The 25,310-nt window shown below is 38.2% G+C and overlaps 1 protein-coding gene across 1 annotated transcript; it reads right to left on the reverse strand.

Moving 5' to 3' along the window:
* Positions 1-3,863: 3,863 nt before the first annotated feature.
* Positions 3,864-17,618, reverse strand: PSMA1 (proteasome 20S subunit alpha 1). Its single transcript, XM_049890517.1, has 10 exons — positions 17,509-17,618; positions 16,111-16,155; positions 15,737-15,838; positions 15,267-15,370; positions 12,603-12,691; positions 11,254-11,324; positions 11,011-11,140; positions 8,678-8,757; positions 5,638-5,748; positions 3,864-4,235 (listed from the first exon to the last, which is right to left on the reverse strand). Exons 1-10 carry the CDS (start codon positions 17,509-17,511, stop codon positions 4,179-4,181), a joined length of 792 nt encoding a protein of 263 aa, XP_049746474.1. The 5' UTR covers positions 17,512-17,618; the 3' UTR covers positions 3,864-4,178.
* Positions 17,619-25,310: the final 7,692 nt, after the last annotated feature.

The raw sequence follows: 25,310 nt of genomic DNA on the forward strand, positions 1-25,310 counted from the left end.
TTGCTCGTTTGAGGTTCCTTTTTTTTTTTTACCCCGCCCCCCCCAAAAATTTTTCCCCGCAAATTGTTAACAAGTAAACATTGAGAGGCTTTTACAAAACATTCAAAGAGATTTGACAGAACCTGTCCTTGTAGTGCTGCATCTATCTAGAATCTGTCTATTTTGAGATTTCTCCTTTTGGAAACATTAAGCAAAAAATAAATTCTTTGAGCACCCAAAATATGTCACGAAGTCTATGTGTTCACTGCACTTTAATTACGAGTGCCCTCTGATGCTGTGTATTCATTTTTTTTTTTTAAGCTCTTTATCTTGAGATGATCCACATGTGGCTGTAAAATAACAGAGATCCCATATACCCTTCACCCGAATCCAGGAAGTTGGCTTTGATACAATCTACCCATCCTTATTGATTTCACCAGCTTTACATGCACTCATTTGTGTATTTAGTTCTATACACTTTTATCAAGTTTAGATTCATTTAACCACTACCACAGTCAAGATAGAGGAAAGTTCCATGACAAGGATCCCTCTTGGTACCCTTTCACAGCCAGTCACCTCCCCCTCTACCTTTGTCCCTAACCCGTCACAGCCACTAACATGTTCTCTATCTCTATAATTGTCATTTCAAGGATGTTATATAAATGGAATCATACAGTGTAACCTTTTGAGTCTATTTTGACTCAGCATAATTCCTTTGAGCTCCATCCAAGATGTATCAATAGTCCTTTCCTTTTCTGTGTATTTAACATAGAATCCTTACAAATGCAGTTATTTTGTCCCCAATCCTATTTGATTTGGCAACAAGTGACAGTCTGTCAGCAGAAAATTAGTGCTCCCCCCAAAAAACAAAACAAAACAAAACAAAAAACTAGACTCAGCAATAAGAAAGCTCAGGAGTTTGAAGCCACCTATAGTACAGAACCAACCATACCCACTTCAGATGCCCAAGGCTCATTTTGTTACAGAATAAAGCATGACATTTATCGAGGTGAGCCCTAGTCATTAAGGAAACTAAATATGAAAAGGCAAGAAAATGTAATATATCTTATAAAACTTTATTTTAGGTCTACACCTAAAGTTGGCTTGGACAGTGCATTTTTTTTTCCTTGAATACAGCCCTTGTCGAAGTTATCAGGACCTTATATGGCCTCGCTAATTCTTTTCCTGATACAACATGCACTTTGTTTTGAGACTTTTTATCCTAGCAAGTAATTACAGGATTTTGAATGCTTTTCTAGTTACAAATTATTTGAGAGCAAAGATCTTGTCATATTTCAAAAATCGTAATAATTTAGATGTCTAGGAAATTGACGCTTAGAGAGAAGTGACTCTCCCAAAAATCACAGTGGTTAAACACTGAAAAAGCTAGACCCAGAACCTGACCCTATTACCTACTTTAGTGCCTTTTATTTTTAACCATGCCAGTTCTTCAGAGCTGCACATATAAATGTTCACCAAATTCTTGGTGAACTGATTATCTTTACATCAAGGGGATAGGTTTTATGTATCATCTAATTGTTGACAGAGGGGACATTATCAGGAATTTTATTGTTTATAATTACTCAATACAGATTAAATAGAATAACTTTGAGTATTAACAGACTAGACACACAACACGAAAGGGCACCACAATGAATTTTGTACATATGGTATAGCTGAATATTATTGGGGTGGGGAGGATTTTAAGTTCTAGAGTCACTGGATAAGAACAAAATCACGTAGTATAAAAGATTACTAAAACTGCCCCTGAAGTACAATACAGATCACTGTTTTTTTTTTTTTTGTATTGTTTTCTTTTCAGCTGAGCACCGAAAAGTACAAAAAAAAAAAAAAAAACACAAAAGATGCACACACATATAGTCTTTATCTTTAAAAATAGAATCACTCAGCAAAGGCAGACACTCTCACAATGAAAGGCACAAGGGACATGAGACCTTGCTAAGGAAAAGAGATTATTAAACTTCCCACTTATACTCTTCTCCAGGCTGTAATCTCATTTTGGCAATGATGGCGGTGGAAAGAGTCCCTTTCCTTCACTAGTTATTTCTGTGTGTGTGTGTGAAAGTTGCACATGCTTGATGTTGGTTGTAGATCAAATGGCCACATGGTACCTGTGGCCTAGTCCCAAGCTTAAGTGGCAGACTGATAACCCTTGAGGCTACTTCTAGAGTAGAGGCCAACATCTCACCAATTCCAGTATAGTAAGAGGTCTTTCTCTCAGCAAGGCAGCCACTGATTCTCTCACCACACTCCCTTTAAGAAGTCAGAGACTTAAACTCACTAAAGTTTTTAAAATTTTGAGCAACCTGAAAAAAAAATTTAACATTTTACTAACTTTAGAGTTCACAAAACATTTTCACATAAATTCTCCTGTCTAATCTTCACAACCGAAACCCTTGTGGCATAGTGGTTAAGTGCTACCACTGCTTACCAAGAGGTCAGCAGTCAAATCCACCAGGTACTCCTTGGAAACTATGGGGCAGTTCTACTCTGTTCTATAGGATCTCTATGAGTTAGAATCGACTCGACAGCAGTGGGTTTTTTGTTTTAATCTTCGCAGTAATTCTCCAGGGTTTCCTTAAAATAGGGCTAAGTAACCTGCCCAAAGCCAATAGCAGCTAATTGGTAGAATTGGGATTAAAATCCAGGTTCCTATCTATAAACAAACATCTCCTCTCTAAAAAATGTAATATCTCAGAAAAAATAACTCCTCTATGCCTCTTGGCACAGTGGTTAAAGTGCTTGGCTGCTAACTAAAGGGTGGGTGGCTTGAAACCACCATTGGCTCAGTAGGAGAAAGATGTGGCAGTTTGCTTCCATAGAGACTTACAGCCTTGGAAACCCTATGGAGTTGGTATGAGTGGAATCTACTTGATGGCAGTGGGCAGTGGGTATGCCTCTTAGCCAGAGGCCTAATTGGGGGGGCGGTGGTCACAGGTAGGGTATGTGCCCTGGGTGGCCTGTGCTTGCCCTGGGCACCCGTTGAGGCAGAGGGACAGTTAGCAGTTTCTATTGGCCATCACAGATTCCATCGCAAGCTGAGAGATCATTCAGCAATTTAACACTAATTACCCTAGGTCCTATTTTTTGTAACTTTGCTTTTAGCAGCAAAAGTTTTGTATCGTTGATTTTTTCACAAAAGTCACATTTCCTCTAATTTGCAAAAAATATAAGTTATTCTGCAATATCTGGGTATGTAGCTCATAGGCAGGGATGGAGTACCTGATAAGCAAGGTTTAATTGTGCTTCTTTACTAATCTGTAGTGTACAATGTCACCTGGCTTTTGAAAACCAGTGAAACTGTGCACTACAGATTAGTAAGCACAATTAAGCCCCTGCATACCTTGCTTAATGTCCCTTGCTTACCGCAAGCTGGTGCATACCGTGCTTACTGGTTAATCTGCCCTGCTCATGGGAATGATGGGAAGGCAGTCCGAATACTATGCTGGAGTGGGGCTAGAAGGATGAGGAAATGATGGTTTTAGATTAAAATTTCCATTTTATTTTTGTACTAGTTGGCTACACTGAAATCAGAGCTATCACTACTGCCATCTGCTGGTTGAAAAGAAAAGCAGCTCATATGTTAATAATCTTGGTACATTTGTTAGGAAGTGGTAGTTTCTTAGGCTTTAATTAAGAATTTGTATTATGAACCATATATCCAGAGATTCTCATGCAGCCAGTCCATACATTGGGAAATTGTTTTAAGTCTGTGATAGATAGGAAGTATTATTTTTCCACATCACTAAAAAGAAGGTAATTTAATTTGGCAAACATGGCAAATACCAGTTGTAATCCCAGACTACTATTTACAGTTGAAGCTACTTAAAAAATAAACAAACAAAAATAAAATACCCAATACACCAGAAAGTGAAACAATTTTATTTCATAGTTGTCTTTGAAACCACAAAGACACTATGTTCTTCATATAAAAACATTAGTACAGGTACCCTATACTTTCTAGAAAATGATTATATAGGCCCTCTCAAAGAAAAAATGAACCCCATCACATGGTTTCAATTAGGTTGTTTGCAAAAAGCTCACATCTGGACTGATTCCTAAAACATACCATTCTACAACTCTGCATCTTTTGATTCTTAAAGTACAGATTACTGTCACCCAGTTCTCTTCCTGCATTCTTACATATTTGATGATACATATATAGACTGCTTTATCACTTAATGTTCCATCGGTTCATCAGCCTTTTCTGCAGGTTCATCAGAAGGTTGAGCAGGCTTAAGAGGGGAAGAAAAAAGAAAATATGTTAAAACAAACAAACAAAAAATACTTGCATGATCAACAGGTACTTCTAATCACAAATATTATAAGAATTATATAAAAATTATTTCTTAAATACTTTTTTTAAAAGGGGGTTGGGGATATTTCGGATATGCGATTTCAGTTCATTATCCTGCAAAATTTCTGAACAAAGGCTTTTCAAAATAGATATAATTACAGCTCTGAAAATCTAAATATCGTTGAATAATTCCAGCATTTTATCACACTTCACTCTTGCTCAAGAGTAGAGGCCTTCCTTATAGTATCACTATTAGCACTAAAATACAATCAGCACTTTTTGGATATTCTTACGCCCTCCACCACCAATCAACACAGCACAAATACCATCAAGTAAATCAGCTGTGTGGCACTCAACACCCTTCACAAACAACGATAGTTCACATAACCAACAGCAATTTAAATAATCCAAATAATACCAACAACATCCTTTTCAAGTTGAAAAAACTCATGCTGTAGAAGAAATTTCTGCACAGTATACTTTTTTATTTTCAATTATACAACTATCAAGTAAGCACCTATAAGTAGCAAGTGTGTATTCTAAACATCCACCAAGACCCCTATTTAACCTGAAGTTCACAAACACTTCCTGAACCTTTTTCTCAGTTTTTATGAAGAGCCAACTTAAGCATCCAAAGCTGGTTCTCAGCTAATCATTTCTCGTCTCCACCCAAATCAAATCTGGGCTAGCCCTGTGACTAGCTTTAGCCAAGAGAATGTGCAGAAGTGATGCTGTGCTAGTCCTCAGCCTCACATGAAAAAAGCCTGGCAGCTTTCACTTTTGAACTTTTGCAAGCCCTGAGCTGTCATGTAAGACCAGCTACCCTGCTATAGAAAAAAAAAAAAAAAAAAAACCTGGTGAAAGAGAGGTCCTGAGATGAGGCCCAGCCACTTACAGCTGAGGTCTCAGCCTTCTAGCTGCCCCTTTAAGGCACCAGACATGTAAGTAAAGCTGTCTTGGACATTCTAGTCTCATCCCCCAATCTGTCGGCAACATTTGAGACCCCAAGTGGGACCAGCAAAAAAAGCCATCCAACTGAGCCCCAGTCAACCCACAGAACTGTGAGAAATAATGTTTGCTGTTTTAAGCCCCGAAGTTTTGGGGTAGCTTATGATATAGCAATAGCTAACCAAATCAACTCCTTTCCCCTTTTTGTATTTATGGATATCACTGCCCCCTCAATGTTTTACTTTACTCAGTTCTTAATTTTCCTACTACCAGTTGAATGATGGACTTATCTTAATAGTTAAAGACAAAAATGGTAGCTTTACACAGTTGTTATGGGAACAGTAGCCTAAGAAGAAAGGGCTCTGGTATTTCCGGTTAGTTATTGTATGTACCTGGGCCTTTCTCTGTGGTCTTTCTTCAAGCCCTTCCAGGAATGGGGACACATCATCATCATCATAGATTGTAAACTCCAAGTCTTTACCAACAATACCAATGGAGACATTCTGAGGAGAAAAAAAGGGCGAAAGAAAAAAAAAAATCAAGAGAACTTAGGTTGGGAAAATATTTATGATAAAATTTTGGGTAAAAAAAAAGCAGAATAAAAATTTACATAGCATTTGAATAAGACCTGAAAAATACTTAAGTGCAGGAGACAAAAGCTAGAAGGAAAATAGTAAACCCATGTCATTTGCACATTTAATATCCAATTGTGATTATCATAAGTAACCTCTACAAGTTAGCAACCTGGCTCATAATGGGAACGTGCTAGAGATCACTGTGAGGGAGCAAGTCGCGCTAGGAAATAAGCTTAAGTCCTAAGAAATCATCTAATTTGTTTTCGTTTAAGCTAAGAAATAACTGATTCTTAACTAGGAAATAAGTTTTGGGTTACAGCGTGTTAAATTTGGTTGGGGGTGTGGAACTATATTATACACGGAAAAACTAAGGAGCAATTTTTTTTAAATGTTCAGTGAACACTAACCAGTACATGCGGTATTAAAATTTTCGTGAAAGCTTGAGGTATAAGGACATATAAGCCATTCCCCATGATTCAGTAAAATATGAAATCAGGAAGCCAGATGCTTGAACAAACTTTTCCAAATTGTAAATGTCACCAGTTAACTGTGTACCCAAATTTAAAAGCTAGTCGCCATGGGATAATTGCATTATAGGTACTTTGAACAAATAAAAGCAACAAAATTTTCCTAATTTCTTGAAAAGGATAGTTATTATTTTTATAATAGGAACAATAAAAAAAGATTATACAGGCTATAAATCATCACATAGATGGTAAGTAATAGTTCTCCAATAAAAAACTGAATTCATAATGCTGACTGATCTCACTTTAATGATCATTAACCTCAAGTAGGCCCTTAGTGGTTCCTGGGTCAAACTACGAAGTTCTCCAGCTCATTTAATTTCCCACTCTCCTGGACAACTCTAACATTCTCCATTCTCCTTTCAGCTCAGAACCTTGCTCCTATTTCACTAAACAAACAGAAGCAATTCGAAGAGAACTTTAATGAGCTCCCAGTGTATCTACTCTCTTTCCTGTACCTATGCCCTTAGACACCCTCCCTTCCTGTTATTCTGAATGAATAGTCTAAGTTCCTCAGGCCAAACCCTCCACCTGTATACTATTCAAGGACATGGGTCCAGCAATTTTTCACCATAGTGTTCCTATATAAATGCTTCCTTTTATACTGTATCATTCTTACAACCACACAGCAAACACACTGTTAAATTTCTCCCCTTTTAAAAAAACCCAAACAAAAAGCCCTTAGGACATCCTTTCCCAGCTGCCACCCTATTTCTCTGGATTCCCAACAGAAAATTTTCTCCAAAGAGTTTTCTTCACTTCTCTTCTCCCATTCTCTCCTGATTCCACCTCTATCAGGCTTTTGCTTCACCACTCCATTAAAACTGTCTTGTCAAGTCCCCAGTGACTACATCATTCTAATAAAATGGTTAATCCTCAATCTGCATCCTCCTTGATTAGCAGTTTTTCACATAGTTGAACATTCCCTCCTGCCCAAAATAGTTTCTATGGATGCCTCATTTTCCAAGTTTTCCTCCTACTTGGCCATCAGTCTCTTTTGCTGTTACTTATCTCCCAACCTCTAACAGTTAGTGTGCCCATGGCCCAGTCCTCAAACTTTGTCTTGTCCAATTCAGTCTCATGGCTCTAAATACCATTTCTACATTAAAAAACAAAAATCAGAAAACCAAACCCATTGCCTTTGAGTAGATTCCAAATCATAGAGACCCTATGGGACTGAGTAGAACTGCCCCATAGGGTTTCTAAGGAGCAGCTGGTGGATTCAAACTGCCAATCTCTCAGTTAGCAGCTGAACTCTTAACCACTACACCACCAGGGTTTCCATAAAGATTCCAAAATTTCTCTCTCTAGGCTAGACCATTCTCCCCTGAAAACCAGGGGGTACATGTCCAACTGCTTACCCTACATCTCCAATTAGACAACCAGACATTTCAACCTTTCATGTCCAAAACTGATATTCCCCCATAAGCCCTAAGCCAAAACCTGTTCCTCCCACCATCCTGCCCATCTCAGTAATCATGTATCTCTCCTCCTGGTTAATCAGGTCAGAAACTTGGGAGACATCTCCCCTGCACCCCAACACCACACAACCAATTTGTTAGCAAATCTTTTTGGCTCTAATTTCAAAACATCCAAAATTGAACCACTTCTCATTATCTCCAACTCTATCACTCTGCTGTAATCCACCATCATCTCTCACCTGAATTATTGCTAACAGTCTTAAAACTATTTCCATCCACTAACCCACTACAATCTGTTCTCAAAACACTCTTATAACCTAAAAATCAAATCATGCTATTCCTCTGCTCAAACCCCTCTAACAGCCCACTCAGTAAAATCCCACCTACCTACCTACACCCAACTGGTCATTTTTTCTCTTCTTAACTGCTTTCTTTCTTCTCGCTATAGTATTTATCACCTTCTTATATACTGTGTAATTTACTTATGTGTATATTGTCTATCTTCCCCTACTAGAATTAGAATGTATGCTCCACGAGGGCCAAGATGTTTGCCTATTGTGTTTACCAAATGCTTAATGCCTAGAAATTGCCCAGCACATGGTAGGTGGCTCAACATATATCTTTGTTGACGGAATTAATAATATCAAGATATACCTATCTGCTGAAGAAATGACGAACCTTCTGTATCACCTACAGGTTTTATTGTTTTATACCAAAAAGAAAGTTAAAAAAAAAAAAATTAGATTTCAAATCAGATCACTTAGTGAATAGCTTACAGGGAAGTAATGAGCCAAAGCAACCATCTACCAAATTAAAGAACTCTTAGTATACACTCTTTTCTATTACTTACATTATGGAATAAAGGGCTAAACTGTAATGTTAACATCTATTACTGGGAAATGTAATATTTACCTTTGTAGTTAGGTCCTGCTCGGCAGGAAGCGTCTCTCTTAAGGCACGCAGACCATGTTTAACCAGTTCATTCAAATTGCCTACATGTAATAAATTAACAATTATTTTTTAATTTCATCTTCAGTCTGAAGTCTTGGTTTTACCCACATACTAAGTATCACAACAAAAACAGCCAAAAGTTTAATGTCCAGTCATACACAACCTTTTAATAGCCATCAGTAACATTGCTGTTATTTTATTTAATGAGAAGATACATGATTTCCATCATTAAACTGAACCTTTTCTTATGCTAGGTTAAATCGAAGTACTGATTTACAAATAACGCAGCTCAGAATGATAGTTCTTGTATCTGCTCTTTAAAAATGCAGTCTCCAACTCATTCTCTGTGGCCAATATCACCCTGATACCAAAACCTGACAAAGACATCACAAGAAAACTATAAACCAATATCCCTTGTGAATACAGATGCAAAAATCCTCAACAAAATACTAGCAAACTGAATCCAGTAACATATAAAAAAGATTTTACACCATGACCAAGTGAGATTAATCCCAGAAATGCAGGGTTGGCTTAGTATCTGAAAATCAATCAATGTAATACACTACATTAATAAAATGAAGGAAGAAAAAAAACCCATACGGTCGTCTCAATAGACACAAAGAGAGTATCTGATAAAATCCAACACTCTTGCATAATAAAAATACTCAACAAACTAGTGATAGAAGGAAACTTTAACTTGAAAAAGGGCATATATGAAAAACCCACAGCTAAGGTCAGATTTAATAGTGAATGACTGTTTTCCCCCAAAGATCAGGATCAAGATAAGGATGTTCACTCTCACCACTTCTATTCAACATTGTAGAGGAGGTTCTAGTAACATTAGGTAAAAAAACAAGTATATAAAAGGTATCCAGATTGGAAAGGAAGAAGCAAAACTATCTGTTTGCAGGATATGATCTTGGGTCTAAGGAATCCACAAAAAAGCTATTAGAACTAATACACGAGTTCAGCAAGATTGCACCATACAAGACCAACACACAAAAGCCAATTTTATTTCTATACACTTGCTTGTACTAGAAACTACAAAATATCACTGAAAGAAATTAAAGACCACCTAAATACATGGAAAGACACCCATGCCCATAGATCGTTAAGACTTACATTGTTAAGATGGCAATACTCCCCAAATTGATCTACAGATCCAACACAATCCTTATTAATTTCACCTCCAGATTGACATATTAGGCAGAGGGTTCTCACATGACTAGCCCCCAATCAAAACCCTGGATGCTGAGTCTTTAATGTACTTCCTTGGACATAAATACCACACACACTGCTGCATTTTGTTGCTGAGTGTGCTCTGTGTGACCACTTATGGGAAAAAGAGAGCATATGGAAGACTGCACGTGGATTCCCCTAGACTCTGCCCTTTTGCCTAATGATCCAGGTCTGTATCTTGACTATATTACTATAATACATTTTAGTTACAAGTAAAGTTATATGCCAAGAAAAATCTCCAAATGTGGGGTGATCTTGGGGACTTCTGAACCAATTACCACAATTAAAAATGTTTAACCAGGCATCTTCCAAGCTTATCAGGCCAAGAAACCATTTTCCCCAAAGTTGAACCTATTATAAACCTACAAGAATTTGCTTTGAGTAATGGTTATGAATCAATTATTTCCATTAAATTCACTAAACTCCAAATATTTCCTCCACAGAATGTTGTATACTGTATTAAGGTGTCCTAATGCCACAAGAAAACAGATAAAAAGCCAAAGAGAAATATTAAAGCTCTAATACTAAAAAAAGTTTTTTTTGTGTGTGTGTTTTAATACTATACCCTCTTCCAATGTGAAGCAAAACCTGCCTTATCAGCACATCTTACATCTTCTACCTTTCTTTCCCACAGTTACATTGCCTTTTTACTTTTGGTTTATGGACTACTTGCTGCAGAAATGTCTGTGTGGTTAAAAAGAAGAGAATGGCAGAAAACTTAAAGTTATAAACAGAACTTACAATCGGTAGCTAGTAGGGTGGTGCTCAACTCTGGCTGGGGCATACTGCAAACTAACTGAATCAAGACATCTTTAAGGTTGAGGTAACACATTTGTATTTTGAAAAAGTTCGCTGCTGACCGAAACTGCTGTGGTAGCTGGAAGGGGGAAAACTAGTATGTGTGACAGCAACAATAAACACTTCATAGCTTAATTAAAAAAAAAAAACTCTGTAGGGCTGATCATTTTCTTTGTTTAGGATGATACTATTTATTCACTATATAAAAACTGGAAGGCAAAAAAAAAGAAACAAACAAACAAAAGGCTATCGCTTACACTCCATAAACTCAGACATATGTCTCTCCAAGTAAGTACGAGCTGATTGAGAGCGGGCTCCAATGGACATAGCTCTGCAGTCAAAATAGTTAGCAGATGGACAGGTTTGGAAAATGTGAGGGCCCATATCCTACAAACAGAAAAAAAATACATCACATAATTTTTTACTTTAGCTAAAAATTACAAAAATTTTTAGGTAGTTTTTTTAAAATCAAAAAATGTAATGATACTCTATGAACTTACATCATAACCAGCAATGAGCAGCCCCACCCCATATGGTCTCCGGCCATATCGCTGCGTTGGTATCTGGGTCTCTTAACTAGTTAAAGAGCCTGTTTTTAACGAGGAATAAAGTTCTACCTTTGTTTTCAATATAGCTCAAACTAATCAAACATTTTTTGCTTTTAATGGTTTTTTTTTTATAGCTTCTTTTTTAATTGCCGTATAATCTACCACATATTACACACAGGAAAAACAAAATAAAATACAGCAGTATTTCTTTGGCTTAATATTAAAATATACTTGACCCTCCACCAAATCCAAGAATGAATGCTAGTAAAATGATCTGTTTCCATGTAGTACCTCAATCGTTTTGGATATAAGAGGTCCAGGACATAGAACCACCAATGAGAAACCTTAAATTGTCTCGAAAAATGCTTGAATAGTTTTCTGGAAACAGGCCCACTGGTTTCCCCAGCTATCCGAAACTAGAGCGTGACTATGAAAACTTTTGTAAGCTAAATTGGTGTAAAGAGAAGAAGCAATTACCATTAATTTATATGAGAAAATTTTTTGAGTGTTCCCAGACCCAAAAAACAACCTACCAAATCATACCAAATAACACATAAAACGTAAAATAACACTAACATATAGTCAGAGTACGAATGATATAAAAAGGAGCTTGGCCATGCCACTCTCGCTGCTCCGGGTGTACGTTCCCTCTCTAACGGTTCGCTGCAAAACAAAGGCTGAATGCCATTTCCATTTTTCACCTTTTTCTGTAAAAGCTAAAATCCTCTTTGGCTTTCAGTTAGCAAAAACAGGTACCAATATAGGTCTTTCATAAAAGTGAAGTGGCATAAAGTGAACCTTCAAAAAGAGGGGGTACCTGTAGCTATACCTGGAAAATACAAATTGCTTACAAGGGCTGATGAAAGAGTCAACCCAATTCCTTACTTAGTACCCATTCTTCCAAGGGAAAATTTCCAAATCCTACACCCACACCCACACACACACTTAACATAACATTATGTGGAAATCCAGTTCTAAATTTAAATGAAAAATACCTGGCTTTAACATTTTCCCAAGCTTACTTATGTTAGGAAACCCTGGTGGTGTAGTGGTTAAGGGCTACGGATGCTAACCAAAGGGTCGGCAGTTCGAATCCGCCAGGTGCTCCTTGCAAACTCTATGGGGCAGTTCTACTCTGTCCTATAGGGTCACTATGAGTCAGAATCGACTCAACGGCACTGGGTTTGGTTTGGTTTTGGTACCTATGTTATGTATTATCAAATTCCTAATAACTAACACAAGGATTAAGTATCGAAATACTTTAAAGTTCACATCCATAAATGTTAACAAAAAAAGGATACTGCTTCCAATTAGAGATACAAGACGAGACACAGGAAGAGGTCTGTCAAACACAAATCTCGAATCCAAACACTCTTGGCGCATGAAATTACTAAAAAAGAAACAAGAAAAATTAGTAATTTCAAATCACATAGAGCAAGTCCATTCTAAATAAAATAGTTTAATTTCATTTTGCTTTCTTTCAGGCATTTACATGTATTACATCCACATAGGAAAATCAGAAAGGTTAAAAAAAAGACACGGCTACAGGGCTATATTTTTGAACCAAACTCTGGGGCCACAGGAGGTTTTTCTAAGACTGAAATATTCTGTAGCTTTAGAAAACTTCTGTCTCAGAGCACTTTACAGAACGGACAGAAGGCTGATCAAGGGAAGAGAAGCAATCTTCTCTTATCCTCCCTACCATCAGCAATCGTTTATCTTAATTCTAGGTCTTGAATAAGCAAAAGAGCACCTATGGTACTCTGCTTGTTTCTTGAGGACAGACTAAAATTTCCCCAATAAAGTAACTGCAAGAAATAGAATTCATACCAGAGAACATAATTATGAGTTCCTGCCAATGTTATTTCTATTCATAAGCACTATTGAGTCTCATTGTTAAAAATAATAAAATTCAAGTGAGTATAACTATTAAAGTCAAAAGGATAAACAACAAGAAATGGATATGTGCCTTTCTTTCCCGGTTACTTGGTCCAGCTTACTGTTTGTCATATCTGATCAAATTTCGACTGTAGGCACCAAGCTGTTTGTTCAATACATTTAATTAAGTCCACTTCCCAGTGATGCCTAAAACTGCACCGTCCAACACACCATTTACATGTGGCTACTGAGCACTTGAAAAGTGACTAGTCTGAACTGAGATGTGCTGTAAGTGCAAAACACACACCAAAGCTCAAAGCCTTAGCTTTGAACGTAAAATATCTTAATTTTTATTTTGGTTACATGCTGACATAGTAACATTTTACACAGATCAGTTTAAATAAAATAGATCATTAATTTCTCCTGTATCTTTAGATGTTTTTTAATGTGGCTACTAGAAAACATTAAATTACATATGTAGCTTGCATTATATTACTTTTTAGGGAGTGCTGGCCCAGAGGGCTGTGCCCAAGTCTCTGTAGTACCTGAAAATGTTTTCCATTTTCAAGAGCTGATACAAACCAACAATGCTGCCACTATATGGCTAACCTAAGAGAGGAAGTCTGGCTGGATAACTTGAAAATCTTAAACATCGGCACTACTATTTTTCTCTTAGTGTTTATATTCTTTCCTTCCCAATCAGATCATGGACTTAAAAGATAAGTGTGGGCTAATCACCTCCCACCTCCCAATACAACTCTCACATGCTACCTGAAAGGTACCATGTTTAGTGCTCTACATGTTAGACTATTTAAAACCCTTTCATAGTCTCTGGGGTATACATGTTCCAGTTACATTTTCTGCCCCTGGAGGTTTACTGGCAGGCATTTGAGCCACTTTAGTACATTCCGGTGTCACGGCAGACACTGGTGCAACTGCCTAAAAAAACAAAGAAGTTGGTCTGTGCCACATTTGACTGTTGAGAGCCATTCATATGAGAAGATGCTTCCTGGAGGAGTGATTGTGTGAAACTTCTGTATCTTTTGGCTTCTGCACAGCAAGAAATTGCTTGCAAGTGTGTTTACTATTTCCTTTGTCTAAGTGGGAAGGTACGGTTACCGGCATTTGGAAATATTCAAGTAAATGTGTTATTTTGGGGGTGAAACAGTTTATGATGCATTACTTGGGCCATGGGATACGTCCTGCATGTGTGATATGCTTCATGGCACATGGGACCAATATGTCCTGGTTGTAATTGGTACCCCAATTTTTCAAATAATAAAAAACTACCAATAAACAATGATTCTGCATCCGTTCCATTAGTGAAAAAATATGGCATCACCACAAAATTCCAAACAGAAAATAACTCACCCATGAAAAGGTTACCAATAACCTTTAAGAAAGAAAATATTATGGAAATTCAGAGTTGTAAGTAACTAGCCCCGTCTCAAAGTGGTGAAGGTAGGAACTGATCTCAATTTATGTGATTTCAGAGCCCCAGCTCTTCACTTACATATTGCCTCTCAACGAGAAATAATCTCTATTTCCTCCAGACTTTCACAGAAATTTACATGTTACTTTTTGAAAACTCTCCTCTTTCTACTTTGTATTCTATTAGGCTCGTTATATACAACTAGATTTTAAGTTCTTTGAAATCAAGATTCACGTATGATTCACCTCTGTATACTCCACAGTATCCAGGGTTGAGGTTTGCAAAAAATAAATGTCTAATATGGTAAATACTTATGAAAGGAAGCAAGGTGGTTCAGCTCATCCTTAGAAACCAGACAAGCGTCTAGCTCTTCTCAGACACGGACTCAAACAATATACATTGAATCAACAAGTATCATGTTATTCAACTTTTTCTCAACAGTGTTAATACGGTTTATCCTATTAGTTACCACACAGGGACCAAGCAATGGAACAGTTAGTAACTGAGCCCAAATCCACTAAGCCCACAATTTTAATTTATAAACATTCTGGCAAACAACTTCCTAAAATACTTTACCTAGATCTTTTCTAAAATGTAGACTAGTCAAATATGAATTAAAAAGGGTATTTCTTTTGTTCTTCATAATCATACTCACCATAACAGTCTAGCATCAGCAGTAAGGCCCGCAATTGAAATACCAATATGGTTATCAACATGGAGAATTTTTTTCTGATGAGCTGCAAGCTCTGACTGTGCCCTCTAGAGACATTATAAGACAAAAAGGCAAGTTTATGATGAAATAAGCAAACATACAGAAATAAAAGATTATTAATGGTTACAAGGGTAGGAAGGAGAGGGAAAGGAGGCACTTTGGTTTTGGGGGGGCACTGAGTTTATATTAAGGGTGGTGGAATTCTTCAGAAAAGGGTAGTGATGATGGTGGCACAATGTAATCAATGTCACTAAATTGTACATGGGGAAGCTGTTGTATTGGCAGATGTTTTGGTGTGCATATTTTACCACAACAATGAAAAAAAAATTTATGACTTTATTGTCTATACAGTGAAACTTATGTTTGGTAGTTCTGTTTCTAAAGGAGAAGGACATATTTATTGTTTTATTCACCTTCAATGCTACCAACACTGCATGGGTTTTTGATTTCAGACCAACTGTGGCTGAACCTTGTTTGACAGCTTCCATTGCATACTCAATTTGATGAATCCTGCCCTGAAGAGAAAAAAACGACACATCTTAGAGTCATGTTAGAAGACTATTACAAAGTAGAAGTTATTGTGGAGCTTCCAATCTTCAGGTGAGCATTGTTAAATCTCAAATGATTTTTTTTTTTAAACCAGGAAATATTTAACGAAAATTTTAAGTTCCAGAAATATCTAAAATGATTATATTCCATGTTCTCACAGCATACAATCTCATAACTTTCTAAACATATTGTAGCCACCAAAAGCCACTTCATAGAAACGGCACATGACTTATTTTACCTGAGGGCTCCAAACAGTGACATCATTGTCATACTGGTTGCGAAACTGAAAGTAAAAGAAAAAAGATTTATTAATTAAGAACATTACAAATCCCAATTCTCAATATGCTGTATCATTAAGAAATGTTCACAGATACGTTTCCATTCAACACAAACACAATGTTGTTAATACAACCTTATTGTAAGATTACTACTCTACTCAGTTGCAAGTCAATTTTACATACATTTGTCTTGGAGGGGAGTGTGTAAATCTGGATGGGTCATGGTTTCCCAACTTCCTATTCTACCACTCTCCATAGCACTCCCTTTCCAAGCCAAACCAAGCCCGCTATTATCAAGTTGATTCCAACTCATGGCAACCCCACAGGTTCAGTCAATTATTAAAGTTCATACAACTTTTTGGGAAGCGTCCAAGTCAGATCCCTATTTTCTCTTCTCTCTTCCCCATATATCTTTGTGTATGCTGTCCCCTTATACTGGACTCTAAGATATGGCCCATACCCTTCCTCTTCTTTAAACTAGCTCAAAGTCTCTTCCTTGAAGTCTTCTCCATCTTTTCTCCAAAAATCTTTCCAATGCAGACTCTCATAATTCTTTACCTACACTTCCCTTTTTACCTTATATTCTGATTAGGGACATACCTGATTTATATTTGAACCATCACGGCACTTAAAACAGTGTAGTGTGCATACATTCATATTGAATAAACAGAAAACTGTCCTCAGAAGTTGGAGGTGGATGCAAATAAGTGCAATAACAGAATTATTACTGCTGTAATGACAGTATTGACAAATTTATCAGCACAGTCCTTGACAGAATAACCATGGGGTGAGAAGGCTGAGCGCTGGAAAGGCAAACATAGTACTGTAACCCTGATTCCATCACTTTCCCTCTCATTTATTGAACTAGGTGATTAGAAAAGTGACTGAAAAGGGCATTTTCTGACTGAGTCGCAGGGGAGAGTAAATCACACAGGCCTACCAGGAAAATGGGCGCAGTCCTGGAACCCAAATCCTGGGGTCAAGTCCTCACTGGAGGTACTGGAAAGCCTCCAAATTAAATCCCTATTTTCTCCTCTCTCTTCCACAAACAGCATAAAGGGCCACTCTGGATTACTCGGAATCTACACCAGCGAAGGACTCTGAGGGGCAGACTCGGGTAGGAGGTGTTCAAAGTCCCGCGGGAAACGAAATAAACGCCCCGGAGTAAAGGCCGCACCGACTACCGACAGCTCCTCGCCCGGCCTGGCCGGAGATGCTGAATCACTGTCTAGGCTCTCCCGTCGGCTGAGGCTCCCGAGACCCCGGGGTGCTCAAAGCGTGACAGGAGAAGCGACTTGCCATCCCCCAAGATATCGGACCTCTACCCCAACCCTGCAGCGGCACGGGACCCAACGTACCATGGTTCCAGCTCGGGCTTTGCGGCGGCCTCTGGTAAAACGGCGGATCAAACAGCGCGGCCGAAACTATCGCTCGGCAATCGACAGAGAAGACTACGGGATTTGGGTGCTACGGCGCAGGGCAGGGCAGGGCAGGGCAGTCTATTCCAGAGACATCGATAGGTTCCTGATGCGTGCGGGCCCTCAAAGCCTGCAGCCTCCCTGGGGTGGGCGGGGCCTTAGAAGACAGAGGAACCGAGATTGGCGGGAAACCCTCAATCGAAAGTGCCCCGGGCGGCTAAGAGCAGCGAAGCGACCTTCACAACCTGGGCCTTCCTGGTGCCTTGGTGAAAATTTTCTGTGTTGCCGATTCCCTCCAGTTTCACCCGCCCGAGCGAATACACATGAAACCTCTGGAAACGACTGCTGCAATTCCTCTAGATCCTCTCATTCAGCCTCCACAGAGATTGGGTGTTGTGTGACTGTGAGAAGAATGAGGCTGCCAGAAGGACCACAAAACAATGGTCCCTTTGTGTGTGTTAGCCACGGCCTCCCTCTAGTGTCTTGTGTATGTACGGGGCTTTTCTTTCTCTTTAGAATACTCTACCCTATTCTCTGGAGAACTCATCTTTCAAGCCCTGTTGTCAGTTATCACTTTTTATTTTAAGTATTGATTTCTCCCACCAGGCTTTGAACTCTATGAGGGCACTAAAGTCTTTCTGAGCCCTCAGAACCAGGCACGTTGCCTGGTAGAGTAGGCTGCTGAGAAAACGTGGATGTTTTCTCTTTTGAGATCGTTTTTTGATAAATCTTTAAATGAAGTGGGTTAAATAGCTTTGGAAATACCTAACATGTGCACTGATAAAGGGGACTTTTACTTTCTTCCTTAAGGTTGAGCCCCGAGACTCAGGAAAGGTGAGTTGAAAGGGACCTTAAGGATCCTACAGGCCACTCTGAAGTTCACGGATGAAGTAACAGGTTCAGAATATTTAAATGATCCCCTCAAGTTCACAGCAATTTAGTGTCAGAACCTAGGTCCCATGCCCTTTCCTAGGTCAGCAAGTTTGTCTTCATTTTGTTTAAGTGCTTTCAAGTGTCCTTTCTTTAAACAGTCTCACTGCTGTTAAGAATTTCAGTATACTTTTAAATGTTTTCTTATTTCGAAAATAAAACAAGATCATTGTAGAAAATCTAAAATAAAATGAAAACTTCTGAATTCCACCACTCAAAAATAAGCACTGTGAATTTTCAATATTATTTGAGGTTTCGTTTTTAATTCTTTTTATGTACATATATTTATTATATTTTACAGCATGTGATAACACTGAACACACTCCTTTAAAACTTTTTCCACTTATATATTGTGGCTTTTAACATGGGAACATGTTAAACATGACTCCGGAGTCATTCTGCATTACGCTATTTTATTTATCAAAATCCCTAGAGTTGAATATTTAATTTTCCCCCTCTCTTCCATAAGCAACTCATCTATGGGTTGCTGTATACATATATATATATATATTTGTGTACATCCATGCTCTTTTCTTTAGAATAAGTTCCTAAAAATAGAATTGTATGATCAAATGAAATAGACATTTTTAAGGCTTTTAATAAAAGCTCTAAATTGCCCTCCAAAAATGTTTTCCCAGTCTATACCCTCGACATAGTGCATGACATTGCCTTCCTCCTTAACTCACCAATACTAGTTGTCATTAAAAAAAAAAAAATACTGTTAATTTAATGGATTAAAGTAAGATTTTAACTCATAGTTCTTTGATTTGTAGTGAAGCTAGCCATTTTTTTCTTGCTTATTTGTAATTTTTTGCAACTTTCTCATCATGGTCTTTACCTGTTTTTCAAGGTGTTTGTCTTTTTCTTTTCAATTTGCAAGAATTTTTTAAAATATTAATGACACTAACTCTGTCATATGTGCTGCATATATACATTTTTCCAAAAGATGAGTTTTTTCCCCTAAATGAAAATATCTTTTTCCTGATGAAAGTATGGTTTCCATTAGACCATAAGCTTTATGAGAGCTTCTTCTCTATTGTTTCCCCAGCACCCAGCATCATACCTAGAATATACCAAAAATCCAGTGCCATCAAGTTGATCCTGACTCATAGTGACCTTATAAACCTAAAACCCATTGCCATCTAGTAAAACTGGCCTATAGGGTTTCCAAGGCTGTAATCTTTATGAGAGGGGACTTCCACATCTCTCTCCCATGGAACGACTGATGGGTTCAAAACACTGACCTTTCAGTTAGCAGCTAAGCACTTAACCACTGCACCATCAGGGCTTCTTGCCTAGAATATACTACATGCTTAATAAATATTTGCTGAATGGATAGATAATAATATCAAATGCATGATTAAATAAATGCTCATTTTAAAATTGACTTACAGTACAGAAACATTTTGAAAATCATTTTTCACTTACCTATGTATACTTATGACTCACACAGAGATATAATAAACATACAATTTTTTTCACAGACAAGATCATACTAAGCTCTTCCATACTAAAAAAAAATAGCACACTTAAAAAGTTATGGCCATCTTTTATGTCTATATTATTTTCAATAGTCGTATAGTATTACACCGAGTGGAAATGCAGTAATTTACTTTACCTACTGGTGAGTAGATTATTTCCAAACTTTTGCTGTTATAGATAATGCTATAATTCTTGTACATTCACACATTTTGAGTACTTTCCTGAGTACTCAAGATGTCATCGAGTCGGTTCCAACACATAGCGACCCTAGGTACAACAGAAGAGAACGCTGCCCGGCCCTGTGCCATTCTCACAATCATTGCTGTTTCAGCCCGTTGTTGCAGCCACTGTGTCTGTCTATCTCCTTGAGGGTCTTCCTCTTTTTCGCCAACCCTCTACCAAGCATGATGAACTTCTCCAAGGACTGGTCCCTGCTGATAATATGTCCAAAGTATGTGAGATGAAGTCTTGTCATCCTCGCTACTAAGGAGCATTCTGGCTGTAATTCTTCCAAAACAGATTTGTCTGTATAAACCCATTGCTGTCAAGTCGATTCCCACTCATAGCGACCCTATAGTACAGAGTAGAACTGCCCCATAGGGTTTCCAAGGAGTGGCTGGTGGATTCAAACTGCCGACCTTTTGCTTAGCAGCCAGCTTTTAATCAGCAGTCCGTGGTGTACTCAATACTGTTTGCCAACACCATAATTTAAAGGCATCAATTCTTCTTCAGTCATTCTTACTCATTGTCCAGCTTTCACATGGATATGAAGAGATGGAAAATATCAGGGCTTGGATCAGAACCGCCTTAGTTTTCAAAGTGACATCTTTGGTTTTTTTTTTTTACACTTTAAAGCGATCTTTCGCAGCAGATCTGCCTGGTACAATATGTTGTTTGATTTCTTGACTGCTGCTTCCATGGGTGTTGATAATGGATACAAGTAAAATGAAATCCTTGACAACTTCAATCTTTTTCTGTTTATTATGATATTGCGTATTGGTTCAGTTGTGAAGATTTTCGTTTTCTTTATGTTGAAGTATAATCCGTACTGAAGGCTATAGTCTTTGATCTTCATCAGTAAGTGCTTCAAGTCCTTCTCACTTCCAGCAAGCAAGGTTTTGTCATTTGCATAATGCAGGTTGTTAACGAGTCTTCCTCCAATCCTGATGCCCCATTTTTTTTCTTCATACAGTCCAGCTTCTTGGATTATTTGCTCAGCATACAAATTGAATAATTATGGTGAAAGTATACAAACCTGACTCACACCTTTCCTGATTTTAAACCAAGCGGTATCCCCTTGTTCTGTTCGAATGATTGCCTGTTAGTCTGTGTATAGGTTCTGCATGAGCACAATTAAGTGTACTGGAATTTCCATTCTTCGCAATGTTATCCATAATTTATTATGGTCCACACAGATGAATGTCTTTGCAATAAAACACAGGTAAACATCTTTCTGGTATTCTCTACTTTCACCCAAGATCCATCTGACATCAGCAGTGATATCCCTTGTTTCAAGTCCTTTTCTGAAACTGGCTTGAATTTCTGGCAGTTCCCTGTCAATGTACTGCTGCAACCATTTTTGAATAATCTTCAGCAAAATTAACATTTGCATGTGATATTAATGAAATTTTTCTGTAATTTCCACATTCTGATGGATCCACCTTTTTTGGAGTGGGCACAAATATGGATCTCTTCCAGATGGTTGGCCAGGTAGCCGTCTTCCAAATTTTTTTAGCATAGATGAATGAGCACTTCCAGCGTTGCATCCAGCTGTTGAAACATCTCACTTGGTATTCCGTCAATTCCTGGAGCCTTGTTTTTCGACAATTCCTTCGGTGCAGCTTGGACTTCTTCTTTCAAGTTTTTGATCATATGCTACATCCTGAAATGGTTGAACATTGACCAATTTTTTTTGGTACAGTGACTGGATATTCCTTCCTTTTTTTTTTTTTTTTTGTTGCTTCCTGTGTTGTTCAGTATTTTACCCAACCAAAAACCAAACCTGTTACCATCAGGTCGATTGTAACTCATAGTGACCCTATAGGACCGAGTAGAAATGCCTCATAGGGTTTCCAAGGCAGTAGTCTTTAAGGAAGCAGGTAGCCAGGTCTTTTCTCCTGTGGAGCAGCGAGTGGGTTTGAACTGCCGACCTTTCAGTTGGCAGCCAAGCCCTTAATCACTGCAGCCACCAGGGCTCCTATTTTGCCCATAGAATCCTTCAATACTGCAACTTGAGGCTTGAATTTTTTCTTCAGTTCTTTCAGCTTGAGAAATACTGAGCTTTTAAATCAGGTGGGATATAGTCAAGGTCATACTTTGGCTCTCATGGACTTGTTTTAATTTTCTTCAGCTTCAACTTGAATATGAGCAATTGATGGACTCTTCCGCAGCCAGCCTCTGGCCTAGTTCTTATGGATGATATTGAGCTTCTCTATTGTTTCTTTCCACAGATGTAGTTGTTTTGATGCCTGTATATTCTATCTGGTGAGATCTGTGCGTATAGTCACCATTTATGCCATTGAAAAAAGGAATTTCCTATGAATAGCTCATTGATCTTGCAAAATTCCATCATGTGTATATGGCACCAATTCTATCACCAAGGCCATATTTACCAACTACCAATCCTTCTTCTTTGATTCCAACTTCACATTCCAGTCACTAGTAATTATCAATGCATCTGGATTGCATGTTTAATGAATTTCAGACTACAGAAGTTGATAAAAATCTTCAATGTCTTTACCTTTGGTGTTAGTGGTTGGTGTGTAAATTTGAATAATAGTCACATTAGCTGGTCTTCCTTCTACAAAAAAAAAAAACAAAACCCAGTGCTGTCGAGTCGATTCCGACTCATAGCAACCCTATAGGATAGAGTAGACTTATGGATATTATCCTATCACTGACAGTGTTGTACTTCAGGATGTTGTTGTTATTGTTAGGTACCAACAAGACAGTTCAACTCACAGTGACCCTATGTACAACAGTGTTGTGACACCCTCACAATGGTTGTTATGCTTGAGCCCGCTGTTGCAGCCACTGTGTCAATCCATTTCATTGAGGGTCTTCCTCTTTTTCACTGACCCTCTACTTTGCTAAGCTTGACGTCCTTCCCTAGGGACTGATCCCTCCTGATAACATGTACAAAGTATATGAGACGTAGTCTCGCCATTCTTGCTTCTAAGAAGCATTCTGGTTGTACTTTTTCCGAAAGAGATTTGTTAGTTCTTTTGGCAGCTCATGGTATATTCAATGTTCAGTACAAGTATCCCCTTGTTCTGTTCGAATGACTGTCTCTTGATCTATGTACAGGTTCCTCATGAGGACAATTAAGTGTTCTCGTATTCCCATTCTTTGCAAAGTTATCCATAATTTGTTATGATCCACACAGTCGAATGCCTTTGTGCAGTCAATAATACATGAGTAAATGTCTTTCTGGTATTCTCTGCTTTCAGCCAGGATCCATCTGACATTAGCAATGATATCTCTAGTTCCATGTCCTCTTCTGAAACTGGCTTAAACTTCTGGCAGTTCTCTGTCGATGTACTGCTGCAGCCACTTTTGAATGATCTGCAGCAAAACTTTACAAGTGTGTGATATTAATGATATTGTGTGATAATTTCTGCATTTGGTTGTATCACCTTTCTTGGAAATAGGCACAAATACGGATCTTTTCCAGTTGGTTGGCCAGGTAGCTGTTGTCCAAATTTCTTGGCATAGACAAGTGAGCATTTCCAGTGCTGCATCCATTTGTTGAAACATCTCAATTAGTATTTTGTCAGTTCCTGGAGACTTGTTTTTCACCAATGCCTTCAGTCAGCTTGGACTTCTCTCTTCAGTACCAGCGGTTCCTGATCTTATGTTACCTCCCGAAATGGTTGAATGTTGACCAATTCTTTTTGGTATAGTGGCTCTGCATATTCTTTCCATCTTCTTTTGATGATTCCTGTGTTGTTTAATATTTTCCCTGTAGAATCCTTCAGTATTACAACTCGAGGCTTGAACTTTTTCTTCAGTTCTTTCAGCTTGAGAAAGAGTATGTTCTTTCCTTTTGGTTTTCTATCTTCAGTTCTTTTCTCATGTCATCATAATACTTTACTTTGTCTTTTTGAGCCACCCTTTGAAATCTTCTGTTCAGCTCTTATATTTCATCATTTCTTCCTTTCGCCTTCACTACTCGATGTTCAAGAGCAAGTTGCAGAGTCTCTTCTGACATCCATTTAGGTCTTCTCTTTCTCTCCTGTCTTTTTAATGACCTCTTGCTTTCTTCGTGTATGATATCCTTGATGTCATTTCACAACTTGTCTGGTCTTCAGTCATTAGTGTTCAATGCGTCAAATATATTTTTGAGATGGTCTCTAAATTCAGGTGGGATATACTCAAGGTCATACTTTGGCTCTTGTGGACTTGTTCCAATTTTCTTCAGTTTCAACTTCCGAAGAGATCTTTAAATGTTGTTTTTGACCAAGAACATAACACTGTTCATCTTCAAGTTGTCATTCCTGGCACAGTAGGCCATTGATTGTCTGATTCAAATGGCCAGTACCAGTCCATTTCAGCTCTCTAATGCCTAGGATTTTGATCTTCAAGTGTTCCATTTCATTTCTGAGAACTTCCAATTTTCCTAGATTCATACTTTGTGCATTCCACGTTCTGACTATTAACGAATGTTTGCAGCTGTTTCTTCTCATTTTGAGTTGTGTGACATCAGCAAATGAAGTTCCTGGAAGCTTTACTCCATCCATGTCACTAAGAATGATTCTTTTTTGTAATCCCAGACAGAGCTGGAGAAAAATGTAGAACAAAATTCTAACTCAAAAAGAAAGACCAGACTTGCTGGCCTGACAGAGATTGGAGAAACCCTGAGAGTATGGCTCCTGGACACCCTTTCAGCTCAGTAATGAAGCCACTCCTGAGGTTCCCCTCTCAGCCAAAGACTGGACAGGCCCATAAAAAAAAGGAGACTAAAGGGGTACACCAGCCCTGGGGCAAGGACTAGAGGGCAGGAAGGGACAGGAAAGCTGGTAATAGGGAAACTAAGGTTGAGAAGGGAGAGTGTTAACATGTCTGGGGTGGTTAACCAATGTCATAATGCAGTATGTGTATGAACTGTTTAATGAGAAACCAATTTGTTCTGTAAACCTTCATTTAAAGTACGATTAAAAAAAAAAAAAAGATTAACTCTACTTGGAGGAGGCAGCTCTTCCCCAGTCATCTTTTGAGTGCTTTCCAACCTGAGATGCTCATCTTCCAGCAGTATATCAGACAATGTTCTGCTGCTATTCGTAAGATTTTCATTGGTCAATTTTTTTAGAAGTGGATCGCAAGGTCCTTTC

This window comes from Elephas maximus, chromosome 7 (genome assembly GCF_024166365.1).
Source record: "Elephas maximus indicus isolate mEleMax1 chromosome 7, mEleMax1 primary haplotype, whole genome shotgun sequence".
Taxonomy (NCBI): domain Eukaryota; kingdom Metazoa; phylum Chordata; class Mammalia; order Proboscidea; family Elephantidae; genus Elephas; species Elephas maximus.